The 16458-nt window shown below is 45.3% G+C and overlaps 1 protein-coding gene across 2 annotated transcripts in view; it reads left to right on the top strand.

Moving 5' to 3' along the window:
- The window catches only part of KCNH1 (potassium voltage-gated channel subfamily H member 1), a 210184-nt gene extending 193977 nt beyond the window's left edge, over nt 1-16207 (top strand). For both annotated transcript variants that reach the window (XM_080407942.1, XM_080407943.1), the window contains one exon: nt 561-16207. In XM_080407942.1, coding sequence (XP_080264068.1) covers nt 561-1409 — 849 coding nt within the window. In that variant the 3' untranslated portion in view covers nt 1410-16207. The remainder of the gene's footprint in view (nt 1-560) is intronic.
- The last annotated feature ends 251 nt before the right edge of the window (nt 16208-16458 follow it).

Genomic DNA, 16458 nt, shown 5'->3' with positions numbered 1-16458 from the left:
AAGGTGTGGGAAGGAAGGGAGGGCAAAAAGCACTTTGCAAACTGCTGTTGGTGAGTCCAGGGTAGTCTCTGTTGTACCCATTAGTGGCTGAGCTGCACTGAAATAATATCAGACCTCTTGCACGGCATGTAGCGAGTGAGCTCTGGGATGAGACTGATGGAAGACACAGGCAATGGCTCTTTGTAGTATTAGAGATTTGGTGCTAAACTACAGAGCCAGGAAAACAAATACAAGAAGTTACTTTTACCACAAAGAAGAACAAGTAACTTCCTGGGATCATTATATTTACAATGACGCTGCCTTGCTGACCTCTCAGAACTGGAGAAATCCTTTTCTTTTTTTTCCCCTTTCTTTCTGGTGTTTTTAAGACAGATGGTATATGCTCTTAAATAATGAAATAAGCCACGTTCCACACAAGACACTTGAAAGGGTTGCTATAAATGTGCACAGGTTGTATGTTTGTCAGTTAAAATAAATTTGTTCAAATAATTCTTTCTCTGCAACTTTTTACCCTTAACAAATGCACAGTTAATCACAGTGACATCTCTTTCTCCCCATAGATTGTGTTCCGAAAAATCAGCGACGTCAAACGTGAAGAAGAGGAGAGAATGAAGAGGAAAAACGAAGCCCCTCTGATCTTACCCCCGGACCACCCAGTCCGCCGGCTGTTCCAGAGGTTCAGGCAGCAGAAGGAGGCGCGGCTGGCGGCAGAGAGGGGCAGAGATCCCGATGACCTGGATGTGGAGAAGGGCAACGTTTTGGGGGAGCACTCCTCCACCCGCGCGGTGGTCAAAGCCAGCATTGTGACAGTACGGGAGAGTCCGGCGACCCCTGTCTCGTACCAGTCTGCTTCAACGTCAGGGGCCTCTGACCAGGCAAAGCTGCAGGCCCCGACATCGGAGTATGCTGGATGCAAAGTGTCGGGGGACTACCCTCGACGCAAAGGCTGGGCCAAATTCAAAGACGCCTGTGGGAAAGGTGAAGACTGGAACAAGGTCTCTAAAGCAGAGTCCATGGAGACTTTACCAGAGAGAACTAAAGCTTCGGGAGAAGCTACTCTGAAGAAGACAGACTCTTGTGATAGCGGCATTACAAAAAGTGACTTGCGCTTGGATAACGTTGGGGAGACAAGAAGCCCGCAGGACCGCAGCCCGGTCCTCACCGAGGTCAAGCATTCCTTTTATCCCATCCCAGAACAGACTCTTCAGGCCACCATGCTAGAAGTGAAACACGAGTTGAAAGAGGACATCAAGGCTTTAAACACAAAAATGACCAATATAGAAAAACAGCTCGCTGAGATACTTAGGATATTAACCTCAAGAAGAAGTTCCCAGTCACCACAGGAATTGTTTGAAATATCAAGGCCCCAGTCTCCAGAATCAGAAAAAGATATGTTTGGAGCTAGCTGAGGTGTTTATTTTTAAAAACAAACGAACAAACAAACTGACAAACAAAGAAACAGCCCCCACCCCCAGCATTTTAAATTTAATCTTTCTTGAAAACGAGTGAGGGACCAGTTCACTAAGCATGTTCCCTGTGTCTAAAAAGGTACGGTAACAGGAATTGCAACCTCATGTCAAGATGGCAGCTGAGTCAGCAAGGGTACAGTTTCTAAAGTTTTTCTTTCCCCCATTGCTGCCCATTCTCCCCCTCCCCTCCTCCCCCACTTCCCCTCTCTCCCTTGTGATGTTAGAATAAGAATTCTGACAGCAGCAGCCATCCCCGTGAGCCCCAGGTGACCTTGGAGGTTTTTGGAGCATGCCTTACGTCGTTAGCTTGGGTTTTGCCTATATGAATAAGCACTTGCCAGGGTGCTTGTGTTTTCAGCGTTTGGTGGGTTGTTTTTTGGTTTTTTTTAGCTGCTGCTGTCACTGTCTCAGTCACCTGTACAGCATGTTAAATGTCACAGTATATTTTCATATGTCTGTAATAATGCAAAAAGCAGTAGGAGATGTATTTAATTTCAGTAGAATGTGTGCTACTTGGTACTGGAGGTTTTTTTGGGTAGTCAAAGAAAGGGCTAAAAAGATGAAAAAGGTTGTACTTTGCAACTGCCAACTGGCATATTGCTAAATCAATTGTGTTTAACGCCATCCTCTACAATAGCCACGGTATTTCAGGTTTATTAATAAACAGGATATTCCCCGTTCTCATTCACTGAGTCAAGGATGCTGATTTTAAAAAACTTAACTCCTCTCTCAGATGTCTTTGAATATTTATTACTTTTGTTTTCAACTCCAGCCACTGGAGGACAGAGGGCTGGGTGTGCAGCATAGCCCACTGCACAACATATTGTGAACATCAATAACAGGTCCTGCAGATTTGCCTTCCCATGAAAATATACTGTGGCATTTATATCCTGGTTTTGCTACAAATCTGCTCTTTTAATTCTTGTTAAATTCTTATTCAGAAGTTTCTGTTTTGATAATGTTCATTGTAGCCAAAGGCTTTCACAGAACTTTGAAAGATTATAGATTGTGGCATTTTCCTCTACATCCAGATGTATTGCTCCTGATCTAATCTAGCTGGTAAGCAAATGGATAGTAGAGGTAGAAATACAGTGCTTACTGTATACAAGTGCTATTGTAGCAAGGAAACAAAAAGAACTGCTTCTTAAAGAAGGAGATGTTTCCAAAACTTATATTTTCATAACTTTTTTTGGAGGAAGATTGAAGCACTTTACCAAAACTACTTTTCATTATTTGTTAGATAGGGTAGCATAGCTGGTGTCATGGCTTGGGTTATCACCTTGGGATGCAGGTGTATATTCACAGTATATTCTCTCCACTGATCTGGTATGTTCACTATTTAACATTAGGTTAGAGCTCAGCCACATGGTGCAACACTTTTTGGTTTTCATTTTTTTAATGGCGATAGGTCTATAACAGTGTGGGAGTAGTTAAGTCTCACTCTTTTTCCACGGTACTAATTCATTTACAAAAATCACATGATTTTTTGGGGGAAGATTTTTGTTCACATTAAGTAAGGAAGAGACAAGGAAAACAACCCATTTGAAAGGATTTCTGCTGGCCTGATGATTGCATGGTGCCATGCGGAACTGTGTCGGGCATCCCTGGGGAAGTGTGAGTCCACTGATGAACTGGCACAGTGGTGGGGCCGTGCAGTGCAAAGCTCAGGTCTTGAAGTCAGTGTATTTATTTGTATCTGTTCCTGCGGTATCTGCCCTTGCTCTCAAAGATGCTGACTATTCCGAGCGCAGCACCACCACTTCCAGGTCTAGAGGCAGCTGGTTTAGGATTGGATTTCAAGGGGCTTTCTCACACGCTGGACCGATATGGAAGTGCCCACAGATTGTGAGCTCTTGCCTAAGGACTGAAATATTCCTGAGAAACAGCTATTGGGATCAAATCTGTAAGTTACCTTTTCTCTCCCACAAAAGGCAAGAGAGCGGTGACTTGCTCTGAAACTGAGGTGCCATTTCCTTAATTTCTGGTTCCACATTTAGGTTTTTCCAGTGGTAACTGGTGTCTTTTACAGTTACGCACTGCCGACGTACAGTACTGAGGAAGGCTCTCTTTGACCAAAGTCACGCTGTGTGTTTGGTGCTTTAATGAGTATAAGTGGCAACAGTTACCTGTAGTAGCTATGGCATAATTGCCCTAAGAAATCCATATAACAATGATTTCAGTTAAAAACTGTTGAAGGATTTTTTTTCTTTCTAGCTTCCTCAGTCAGCACATTAATTGGATAATGAAATTATGCCTACGTAAAACACAGGTGTACTGATATACAAGGATTTATAATCGATGCCCAAAAGTTCCAGCAAGTTTTGGGAGGTTGGCATGGAGACAGTTGCCTAATCCAGGTAAATTCCTCATCAGCATTATGTTCCTGACACTAGGTTTTCTTTGTAAAATTTTTGAAAAGCTGAAAGTCTTGCTGAATTTAGCAAGCACTTTGTGAAAGTGTCACCCATTTGCCTGCAGTTGGATAAACGTAGACATTAGCTTATCCCAGGTGGATGAGGGAGGAAATATTTATAACCTCCAAAGTATGTGCCTAGTATCTCCATAATTCCAGTGCGGATATACAATTAAATGTGAAGTTGCAGGTTGCCTGGCCCTTTGCTGCTGCTACTGAGTTGATGTTTCTCAGTGGTATTTTTATGTACCCTCAGGGATATGTTAAAGGTTATTCTGGTGTTGCAGACTGCCCAGGTCTGGAGTCATGGCAGGGTCAGCCCTAGAAGCCCCATAATTAGCCACAGCTGTGAATAAAGGAGGACAAGTCCCCATTCACTGGGGGTACTGGTCGTGTAGCCCAGTGTTTGGTATGGTGCTGCGCTCCTGCACACCCTGCGTGGCAACAGGTGGGTGCAGCACAATGTCTTTTTTAAAGGCTTTTTTGAGGCTGTTATAATGGCCTGTAAAGCCATTTATAATCCATTTGTAAAGCCTTCAGAGATAGTAATACACTCCTGAATTATGCTTAAAATTTAATGTCTTTGAAGATTGTGGCCAAATTTGGTGGTGTTATGGGTCCTGAAACTCCAGAGAAACTCTGCTCCTTACCAATGACACCTTCAGGGCGTTTGCTCCAGGTCAGCACTGACAGCGGTCAATGTCACTGAGATTTGCACAGCTGTAACTGAGATCAGACCCATTTTATTATATTTTATGAACTGGCAGGAACTACAACTAGTTGTCACCCCTCAGTAGCCTGTATATGTTGTAAGAGAATTTGAAAAAATTATATGCTGTAGGATGAGCTTTGGTCTTTGGATTCCTGGGCTACCAAGTGGTTAAAATGAGCAGAACCTTGCCCTCTGTGGGACTAGTCACTCCTTTGAACCTCAGACTAATTGGGACCTGTGCTGTAGCGCCCAGGCTCTGCTGATGCAGCGCTTCTCCTTTAGAGGGTGGTTGAAAGCACCTGTGTTACAAATCTGTCTTTCTCTATTGAACCTTATGCTTAGCTGCCTGCGGCTGGACAGCACACGCACCCACTGTAATTGTGACTTGTTCCTTCATTTTATTTGTCAGCTTTTCCTTTTTCTTTTGTTTCTCTCTTACATGTTGGCCAAGCCTTTTCACTTAAATTATTTTCTAGCTTAGAAATGAATGATCTCTGAACATAGGACTCTGCCCCTTAACAACTAAATGCTTGTACATACTATACAATAAGAAATAAGAAAAAACAAAAAGCCTCAGTTTTAACTGTGTTCTGGCATAGTGCTCTGCCATTTAACAACCTGCTAAATAACCTGCATTAATCTAAAAGACACGGTGTGTTCCATTTTTACTATACAATGGAATTAGGTTTCAATCCAAAGAAGGTGGTTGAGAAGAAGGAGCCTGGGTTATGGTTTTGTAAAATGGGAACTTTTAAAAAGTTCATGTTAGAACGAGTATCAAGATGCAGGACAGGATTAAAAAAGCAAAACCCAACCCTCACCCCTGCAGTGTTCAGATACATTTACTTCTGTCTGGTATTACATGTATACTTCTAAACCCACCATTCTTGCTTTAAATCTCTTTCACAGCGTTGCCCTGAATCCCAGCGAACACCCTGTTTAACAGCTTTGAAGGTGATGTTCTGTTTCTACAGTACTTCCCTTTAATGAACTGAACAAGATATTTACTGTGAATATCTGGTGATATATTTTCAATCACTCTTAACCAGTCTGTGAAAGAATTTAATACATTTGTCTTTGCTATATAAACAGGGTGTATGATTACACTTGTGCAGATGCGTGTACATACACACACATATATATAATATCTATGTATAGATAAGTCTATGGATTGCGTTTCTGTTAAGTAAAAGCGCATCCCTCATTTAACAATTCCGGTTCAAGAAGGGAGCTTTAAATCTTCCCAGTAGACAGCCACAGAATGTCCTAGCTAGTATCATGTCTGTTAACTGTTGAACTTTTAAGGCCATGATTTTTGGTTTCTCTAGTTGGCCTCAACTTTATACTGTTAGTCTGGCAAATATTGTGACTGAGAGAAGATCTGGCAAGCATTGTGATAGCCAGGAAGCAGAAATACACGTGACATTGGAAGAATGCTGTATCGTAGTCGGTGGGAATAAACTAGTATTTGTTGCTCACAGTATCTCTGAAGCTAGGCTACCCTGGTAGTGCTTCTTGTGGCTTCTCCTGCAAGAGGGATGGTGGAATAAATGGATTTCTTTTTTCTGGTGCCAGAGGCTGTCTCAAAGATGCTGAGCCTATCCTTCTTCTCATGGGCAGCATAACACATGGTTGCTGCACCTCTGCTTTCTTGTCCTGGTGTTAGGTGGTGAAAAGCATCTTCTACTGAATTTTTCATTTCCATGTAGTCTCCTGTGAGTCTATTGGCAATAACAGTCTGTGTTTCAGCTGCACTTCCAATTTATTAAGACAAACCTTTTCGAGAGCGTCCCGTGCAGGGGAAGCTCCAGAAATTTGAGGTGAGGCACAGTAGGATACTGTATCCTCCTTGTTGTGGCAAGCATTGATTCCATTAAATAAAAATAAAGCTTTTTGCAATAAGATATACCCAACATTTAGCCTTAAGACCCTTTCATAAGTGATATAATTCAAACTGTGATTCCATTCTCCTTCCTTCTTAATGTTCTGTAGTATTTACAGTGTTGCCTAAAGATGAAGCACTTTGATTAGCTTTCTAAATCTAATGGAGATCACTTGCTGGTAATCACATTTCTTTCTCCACTTAATGCCTTCTTATTAGGGTAATGAATTACTCCAGTAACCCTCTCCCCTCAGAAAACAGAGAGACGTAACTATCATCTAAGCACTTTTGTGTATCAGGGAGCTAACCTGTCATCTCACAAAAGTGTTTGTTTCGAAGATATTTTTTTTCCAGTGTGACAAAGCTAATGTGAATTTACCTGCAAGTGTAATTCGTCAAGCTGATTGTTGAGTGTTGTGTAAACATATTCGATGTGTAATCCCAGAACATCTCTGTAACTGGATCTAAATGCCTAAGGTTATCGAAACAGTTTGGGGTTTCCACTAACTGTTCTGAAAGGCTCACGGGTTTTTTCTTCTTCCCACTGAATCTGTGACCACTAACATAGAAAAAGAATAATTTTAGCTGTAGATGAAAGAAGTTCAATAATCTTGTATCAGGATGAACTGCTATATAAAGAAATACCAAGTTTTCTAATGAATGTGTTATATTATTGTACCTACATACAATCAATATTTGTACATCTGTTGGAGACCTGTCTGCGTTTCAGTATTTAGCCACTACTGCATGGACACTTTATTGATATGCAGTTAATGCAGTTGCTTTGGCGCTTTTCAATGTACTTCACTTGTTTTTATCCTTTCAGAAATCCACCACATACTCTTGGTTCTTTTTCTTTGCATTTGTCACTTTGTTCAATGAAGCATGACTAGAAAAAGAGAACGAGTAGATACTATTTTTGTGGTCAGCAAAGCAGCTGCCAGTAGATAGACAGTGTGTGTATGTATGTATTTATATGCACTGTCTGGGAATGTTTCAGTTACAAATGCAGCCACCTACATTAACGATAGCCCTATTCAACATTTTTAAACAAGCACAAATAATATTTGTAAAAAAAAAAAGTTTAATTTTATTTATTATAGTAATAAACTATTTTATACATTACAGTTGCTTTGGTGTGCTTTTCTATGTGCTGAATACGTGCTGATAAGATCAGCAAGGGGGGAGTAAGTTACTGTGTAGAACTTCTGGCTAGCCATTTTGTTGCTGTTGGTTTGTGTTATCAGTAGAGAAGTTTGATATTGCTATTTTGGTTGTAAATAATTCAGGTTGTTTCCTCAGATTTCTGTCGCTGTGTATCAGTACAATCGGGATTTACACTGCCAGGGTCACTGTAAACTGAACTCGGGTGTTCTGTGAAGCGAATATCCTGGCACCCCGGCGGTGTCCCACACTGTGGACTCCAGTGTCTTCTCTGGGCCAGGTGTCTGCTGAGCAGGAACGAGATCACCAGAGGTCTGGCTGCGACCTGTCTCAAATGATGGTTTGATAGCCTGAGGGTACCCGTGTCTGTAGTCCGTCTGTGTTCACTACTGCGGTCTCTGAGAACTATTACGAAACTTGTGGAAACCAGAGTGCTAGACATCAAAGAGGCTTCTGCTGTCCGTCATCTGCTGCAGAAGGAGGTGACCTTACCACGGACTTACGTGAAGACGAAAGCAACAGGAATGATGCCCCTAGTAGCGTGTCACCTGCCAGCGACACTGGCAGCAATGATTATTATTTTGTTGGCTACCTCAGCAAAGAAATCGACAACCGAAGGTGGCAGGAACCAGAGATCCTTTCAGGTGGGGACGAGCACACATGACAGGATCACACGCAGCAGCCATTCCTGCAGGCCAGCAGCCGCTCTGGACGTGTACATAAAGTTTTAGTCTTTAGGATGTCAGCCTGGACCCAGTGAGCTTTGTGCCCATTTTTGTGGTACATTCTCCATCCTCTTGCTTGAGGGTCTGGTGAACGCGGCTGTCACCTGTATTAAGACACTTAATGGGATTGTGAATCTCGTTTTCAAAAGAACAGCAATAAAGAATAAGCTTTCAGACTGCAGAGCTGAGGCTAAACTGTACTGAGAGCAGCCAAGGAGCACAATGAGGAGCTATTTTTAACACGGTTTGTGCATCCACTGTAGTATGTGGTGTGACAGGATCTCCAGTCGCTAGCATTGTTTCACTGGCCAGGATGAAAATCCAGCTTTCTTTTGCCTAATGTTATACCGTGTATTCCCTGTGCTTACTGGAGAAGGTAAAATTACCAGAGTGAAGGCATGTACTTTTGGGGGTTTATTTTGAGGTCTCTAGAGGCTGTTCTCATGTTCTGAATTCTCCTTTATTTTCTTTGCTCAGGCTTTTCCTTCATCCTTAGCAGCCTCCCTGGCTGTGCTGCAAGCTTCCATTAGTGCAGAGAGGGACAGCATTGCCCACACAGTGTTCTGCATCCCAGCTCCCCTCCCCTCCTCAGCCCCTCAGAATTTCAAGCTCAAGGTTTGTAACTACACTCTTTCCCCAGATTTGTGTGCCAGATACCGAAGGCTTGTGTTCCACGTGCTGGCCCACCAGGCCCGGACTCAGATGAACAGCGTCAGCCCCATCAGCAAAGAGCAGCCCCGACCCACCTGTGCCAGCCCCTGCTCTTATTGACGGCACCTGGGAGCGTGTTCAGAGCAGGGACAAAAGGTTTCCAGGCCATGTGGTGTGTGCTGTGGCTTCTGACTTTTCTCATCGATAACTGCAGGTATTGCTGCTTCTGTTTTGTTCTGAGTTAGCGTGTGCAGAGCAGCACCTACGCGATGCCTGGAGGTGTGCTTCGGGCTGCAGCTTGCGTAGTGCCCCACACAGGGAAGGGCTTGGGGCTGTGAAGGAGCCCCTCGCTGGCAGCACCGCCTGGCAGAGGGCCCGCACCTGTGGAGCCTTCCTCGCCTCTTTGCTGCTGTGTGTGTGGCAGCTCTTGGGGACCTGTCCCCAGGGGTGCAGGGGCTTTACCTGGCCAGGTCTGTGGCCCTGGGACACTTGACTGGAGGGGCGGCAGCAGCGACTCCCGGGGCGGTCCGTGGTGTGTCGGCTCATGGCGAGGTGAGTGTTGCATTTTGCAATTTGAATTTTGTGTTTGGTAATGAAGTTTCTTTAATTACTCTGTGGTGCATTTTAGTGTTTCTGTTGAGGTCGGAAGCACTCGGGCTCAGGGGTAAACACAACCAGCATAAACCAGCTCTTCTGTGCAATAGCAATGTCTTATTTGCTGCCTCCTCCATCACTGAAGGAACATCAGAGCTGTTTCTGTTCAGTGTGTGGCAGCAACACGTCTGCCTGGTGTGGGAGGGTGCTCAGCACAGCCCACCAAAACTCGGGAGGCCCCTCGCTTGGCAAGAGAAGGCTGCTGCGCTCCAGCCTGCCCGCCCACGGCAGGCGCCGAGACTGGAGGTGGCCTTGGCTGCCGAGTTGCTTTCCGTGCTTGCCTTGTGCCCGACTGAGGTAGGGTTGTTATTACGGCGTATCCAATTGGAAAATGCTGAGAAGGAAGTGGTGTTGCTATGGTATTTATTACTGCCAGTGGTGTGAGGGGTTAATTGCAACAGGCACATAGCATACAAAGAGTATTAGCAAATACAAACGATTTTCACCTAGAAGATTGAGGTTTTTGTTCCTCTCACTCTTATTCACCACAGCCTCAGTGTTGGTATGTGGAGGCTGGGGGGGAATAACCTGTCCTATTTTTGACTGAGTAAAAACCTGTGAGAGATCCAAAGCGAGCATTAAAGTAACTGAACTCCCAACATGTCTGTCAGCAGATAGGAGACGCCTGCACACAGCTGTATCTGTAAAAGACCTGCTCAGACCTTGTCTTTTTGTTTGTTTTTTCCTTTCCCCCCTTTCTAATTAAGTGCAAGCCCCCATGTAGCACAGCCAAGTCCAAATTTTAGCTGCCCCATGGCACAGGTGTAGGTTTAAAACAAACTTAACTTTGGCAGGTTCATCTACTATGATGGACTCTCAAGCTTTTCCCTAAAATTCCCACCTGGTACTGATGGAGGCAGGAGTGCGTGAGCAACCTCCAAAAGCTTGCTTTTGAAATTACTTTTGTTGCTCTACGCAGTGATTTATTTTTGTTGGGTTTTTTTGTTTGGTTGATCGGACTGTTTGGTTTTTTTTAAAGCTTTGCTCACTTGTAGAGTTCTCCTTGTTTGGTTTTTTTAAAGCTTTGCTCACTTGTAGAGTTCTCCTTGAACATGTTTCTGTTCAGGTAGATGAGGAATGAGGCAAAGGTACGGCTTTGCTGTTAATGCCTGCCTGGGGGGACATGCAGCCCCTGTGAATGTCACCGCAGTTTATCTGTGCAAATCTGAGGGGGACGTGCTTTGGTACAGGTATTTTTCTTCTCCTAGCTGAAATACACATCTTGGGGAGAAAGAAACTCTGCTGGACTATCAATTACGCGTGTGGATCTCCTATAGAACAGGAGCACTATGGCCTCCTCTTCAGCAGGGGTTACCGCTGCGGGGGGGACACTAAGCGGCCGTAGGGCACCGAGCACGGTATTAAACCTGGGAGCCACTGTGTGCTCAGCAGTAGGACCCAGACAGCTCAACAAGAAATGGTTCCCTGCAGGCGGGGGCTTACAGTGCAGGAAAATACAGATGGCTTTCGAACCTCCCTGGCAATCTCTTTTTAGTGAGTTTTACAGTTAAGCAGAAGGTATTTTAGAGGAACTAACGATAACAGGAAAATTTATTGAACATTCTCAGCTGTGGCGTGAGGATAAGAAGGAGAGCTACGATAATCCCTGTGTAGCCCCAAGTCAAAATAAAGTATTTGTTTTGGTTTTCCTTTGGAATGATAACACTGCACATGCAACCATATTAAACCTGGCTATCGGAAGTGCGGAGACAGAAATATAAACTAAAACAGTTCAGCTGGAAGCTACACTGAAAAAATGCTTCTTTAAAGAAAATGTGCAGAAACTGTGCATGAACCACTGCATGAAACTACCGTTCTGGCAGCAAGAATTGTAATTAGCTCTATAAAATGGGGGTGGGCATGGCTCGTTTGTGAACTGCAAATAAAGCAGCAGCGGTCAGGTGTGCTTAGAAGCTGCAGGCTGGTTGCTGTGACCTCAGTGGTAGCCCAGGTGTTGGGAGAAGAGTCTAAGGTGGTGGCAGTAAAGGGAAGACGTGTAGAACATAGCCAAAGCACAGCCTTGGATACGTGTCCTGGTGGGTTGAATCTGCTGCATTTCCTTTGCCCAGGAAAATTGGTTATGGAAGAAACCCAGCTGTGTCTCAGGAAAGCATCGAAAGAAAGCTTAGGAAAACAGAGGGTGAGAGCGTGAGTGCAGTCTGCAAACCCACCAAGGGACAGGCAGCAGGAAGGGAGCAGGAGTAGCTAAATGAAGGCACAATAATGGCACAAAACCAAATGGGACTGACTGCCCAGGGAGCCCCTTAGGCTGGAGGTTAGAAAGGGCTGTAGCCTTCCCGAGTTACCATCATTCCAGCAGCTGCTGTCGCTTCGGTAGCGGTAGGAGCTGTGAGGTACTTCACCCTGCCTGGTTGTCATAGGGTCACCCTATGTTGTCATAGGGACACCCTGCCAGTGTCATAGCGTACCCTTGTGTTACTGCCAGAAGCCTTAAGATTTTAAAGATTTTGCTTGGAAATATTATTATTATGAGAATGCTATTTTTCTTAAAGCAGAAGTTTCTTCAACCAACATTAAGTAATAGGCAGTGCATGGTCTCCAAGTACTCAAAAAGCAGTATGCTGTTGGGTTTTGAATGACTGTCATAATTTTTAGATTTCTATACCACGTAAGGGCTCATATTAAACTTGCAGTTGTTCTTGGTGTCAGAGGTTATTGGCATAACCGTTCAAGGAAAGCAGGACATCTTCAGAGACGGAAGACCCTTTGTAGGTCTTGTATTTTTACCAAGCAATGTTTGGCAGGATTTGATCAGATTGAGGAATTCTGAGAATAACCTCGGGGAACAGTGCTAAAGTCTGGGCAGATGGCACCAGCAGTGGGGTGCGAATTGTGTCAAGGGTCATCACAGTTGACAAGCTCTAAGCTCAGGACGCAGAGCTCGCTTGCTCACATATCCCTAGTGACCTTCTGGGACATCACTGTCTGGAGTGCCAGGGGCTCAAAACCTTCCTGGGGCTTGAAGGGGTTAAAAGCACTTAGTTTCTCCAAACCCTTATGCTTGTTGCCAGGCGGGGAGGAGGTGCAGTCAGAGGTTCCCCTGCTGATGCATCCTTGAGTCTCCAAGTCTGCCAAGGTTTTCTCCATGGTTCTTCCTCCTCTGTGTTTGCCATTGCGTAGCACAGTTCACCATGGGTCTGTGGTGCCTGGTGGTGAAGTGGAGCCCAGGGTGGGCAGGGTGTTGATGCTGCTGCATGGTATTTTAGTGTAAAGTAAAGCCACATGTGGGCAGGGCGCTAAAGGGGAGTGAGTTACCTCCCCAAGCCACAGCTCTGCCTGTGCGGGGGGCCCGGCAGGTGATGGTGGGGCTGGGCAAGCGCTGGGCTCGCTCACTAGGCACTGGCCCTGGGCAGATGTTTGCCAAGATGGGACCTAGGCCGTGCCCTCGCTGTGTCTGCAGCACCATCCTGAGAACTGAACCTGCTCACGCAGTGGCCTTGAGGCAGGATGCCAAGAGGTGGGCGAAGGCAGCTGAGAGATTGCTGAAGCAGCCCGGAGCAGAGATGTGACAAAACAAACGTTATTAGCCTGTAATTTCAGCAAAACTACCACCTCAGCACAAAACTATTACCACAAGAGTAAAGAAAGCCGTAACTATAAATTAGCAGTAACATAAAGAACTGTCTCATAAATGCTTATTTTTATCTCTGTGATTTGGCTTACTATAAGGCAATCCTCCCACATACCTGAGACCCTAAAACCTTAACCCTTCCAGCAGCACTCTGGGGAAAAAAAAATCAACAGGATCTTCTTTTTTCCCCTAAGACTTTCCTTTTAGATTCATTTACCAACAGTGTAGATGTTTCTGGTCTTCTAGTATCATTTCTGGTCGTTCTATTTTTGCCACCTAATTTTAGAAACTCAAATGCACTAGTGCAGGGATGGAAGCTCTGTGGTCCATAAAAATTAATTAATTTTGTCAAGAAAGATCAGCTCTAGAGGGAGTGCTAATACAATTTAAACTTCACAGGTCATAACCAAAGTTGTGTTTCTATATTATTTCTTCAGTAAGCTTTAATTTTTTTCAGTGGTTGGCTGATGCACTTGTCAGCCATGATTCACTTCAGCTGCCCGGCCATATGTAACGTTTTCCTGAAGTCGCTGTGGATGGGAATGCGCTGTTATTACCTGCAGGTACCACCTCACCATCGCTGGGGAAGGCGTATGCCTCGGGTAGCCCATTTCATTTGACCACTTTCTGAAAGGCGCTGGTGTGCGGGTACCTGGGGGGATTTACGCTCAGACGGAGCTGGCCCTGGGTATGGCAAAAGGTGGCACAGCCTGGCCTGTGGTCAAAGTCTGCTGTTAAATCCTGGTGTTAGCTTAATTTGCTCTCACCCAGACCTTTATGACTCCCAGCATAAGGAGTTTTTCGAGCATTCGGAAATTTGATTCCCCTGACTGATGCTGTCGTGTACTTTTCATCCTGTCGTTATCTGCCTTGGGTGCTGAGCGCATGCACCCTTTTCCTCCCAGAGCTGTAGTTCCCAAGGCCAGCGATGCTGACGCGCAGCAGGAGGCCTTACGTTGGTGAAGTTTGTGGAGTGGTGCTGGGGTTGCCTGCAAGTCAGGGCTTGACACTCTTCAGGCTCAGTCTCTTGTGCGGTGTCCTAAGTGTATGGGTCAAATCTGTTGAATATTTTCTTTCCCTTTTTGTCTCCTCCTGGGTATCGGTGGTACCCCTGAAAGCCTCTCAAGCTTGCAGCTGCCAGCGCTTGCCCGCCAGGCTGGGGTTGCCTGAGCTGAGTTGGTCCATCCACAGTAAGCTGAGGTGAGGGTGAGTCAAGCTACGGGCACCTGGGTTTCGTCTCACTCTCAGATGCCCTGGCAGGACCTGTGCTTGACATGACTGCATTTGTTGGAAGTGCAAGTCTCAAAATAGTTGTCTCATCTTTTCTTCCTTTCACGTGCAACTAACAGAGGAACCGCTCCACAAGCAGCTGCTGGTGAAACTGCTGGATGTGGTGCACGTGCACACAACACCCCCATGCATCCACATCTGCAGGGGTCAGCCAGGATGCCCACTAGGGAGGGTCGCTCTCAGAGGTCCCTTATTAGCACAGATCATTTCTTGTATTGCCTATTTACCCTCATCCCTCAAAGGTGTTAGAGCCTCAGAGCTCTTCCCAGGCTTTGCAGAGAGCAATATTTCAGCTGTCTCTGCTGGATTAAAATATATGCCTTGACTAACAAGTGGCCGTGTGCTGAGCCGGTTATTTTGCAAAGCAGTAACAGGCAGCGCTACTCAGGGAAGGGGGGACGACTACAAAGCACAGGCAGAAGAAGCTGTGACAGACCATGCATAGCAATCTCCTCGCGCTTCACAGCTCCCTGAGGAAAATCGTGCCAGCATGCCCGAGGAAGGCAAGCCTCCCCTTAGCAAGCATGAGCTGCAACCGGCTCAAGGATTAGCAGTGACGGAGGAAATTAAGCAAGCGTGCAAGAGAAAGGACAGGCCCTGTGTTATTGCTATGACTAATAACTATGAAAACCTGCAGCAGTTTTGTTAAGCTGTTTTTCTTCTGACCTGTGGTAAGCTGGTTATTCCAACTAAGCTGTTTTGAGCTCTGAGATGTGAAAGCGATACATGAGCAAAGCCTCGCCTGCCCTCTAATCAATGCAGAACTAAAGAGCCACTTAGCATAATCTCACCGTCCCCAGTAATAATGATGGCTGGGAGGGCTTTGCTGGTAAAGGAGAGGGTTGGGGGAAGGATGTGTGCGTGTGCGCGAGGAACTTGATTACTACAGCTTTGCGGTAGCCATTAAAGCCATATACTACATTTGTCAAAATTACTTGTAAACTTTGTCAGCCATCGCGTGTCTGTCTAGCTCAGTTTCAGAGCCACCACCTTGGATTTTTTTTTTTTTTGTCATTGCAGTCTTGTGACTTTTAGGATCCATCAGCAGTAGTGTGCCCCCCCACCCCACCCCCAGACCAGAAGTGCTTTGCCTTTGGTTCAAAACGGCCAGTGTCTGTCTTTGGCAATTTCTTTGTCAGCTGTTTCCTCGGTCCCTTACCCAGCTCTTCCTTAGCATTTTCAAGTCTCGTTTTCCCCCTCCCCTTCCCTCTTTTTTTTTTCCTTTTGTAAGTGGGCTGGCTGCTTCAGTCTTTTCCAGATCTGCAAACCCCCACCTCTCCAGGACTGTCACAGAGGACTTGCTTGGAGGATGGCACTAATGGTTACTACACAGTTACATCAGGTGCCATGTGATAACAAAGACTCAGTTCTCAGGTCACGCTGGGGAACATGTCTCCAAGCTGGAGGCACAACCCACTATGTGTGTGTGACATGCTCGAGCTCTTAACGGAGCCGCGTGCCTGACCAAGCGTGCCCCATGCCTTGCCTGCTGGTGCTGTACGGGCAGGGTGGAGCAGGAACTGTGTGAGCGGGCTCGTTCTTGACATGTGTATTTCAAAGTAGCAGGACAAAGAGCCTCTGGAAAGACTGAAAGAAATCTATTTATCATATGATAAATATTTACAGTGTAAGAAACAGTATCTATTACTTAAATTGCCTTTGTTTTTTTTTTCCAAAATTGTGCAATTGTGCAAACACTTCATGCTTCTGACTCTGGACTGCAACAGCAAGAGTCTAAAGGGAAGCATCATTTGACTTGCATACTACTCTTGTGAATGCTGAAGTCTCACCTTAACTGATCTACAAAAGGTATATTTGCTTTTTAAACTCATGCCATTAGGGAATGTATGTTCCATGCAGTGCACACGAGGGACAGAAGTGACCAGTCCGCACTGCACCCATCCTG

This window comes from Falco punctatus, assembly GCF_963210335.1.
Source record: "Falco punctatus genome assembly, chromosome: 12".
Taxonomy (NCBI): Eukaryota; Metazoa; Chordata; class Aves; order Falconiformes; family Falconidae; genus Falco; species Falco punctatus.
Note: the sequence above shows the minus strand (reverse complement) of the source record. Positions and strands in the feature narration are given on the sequence as shown.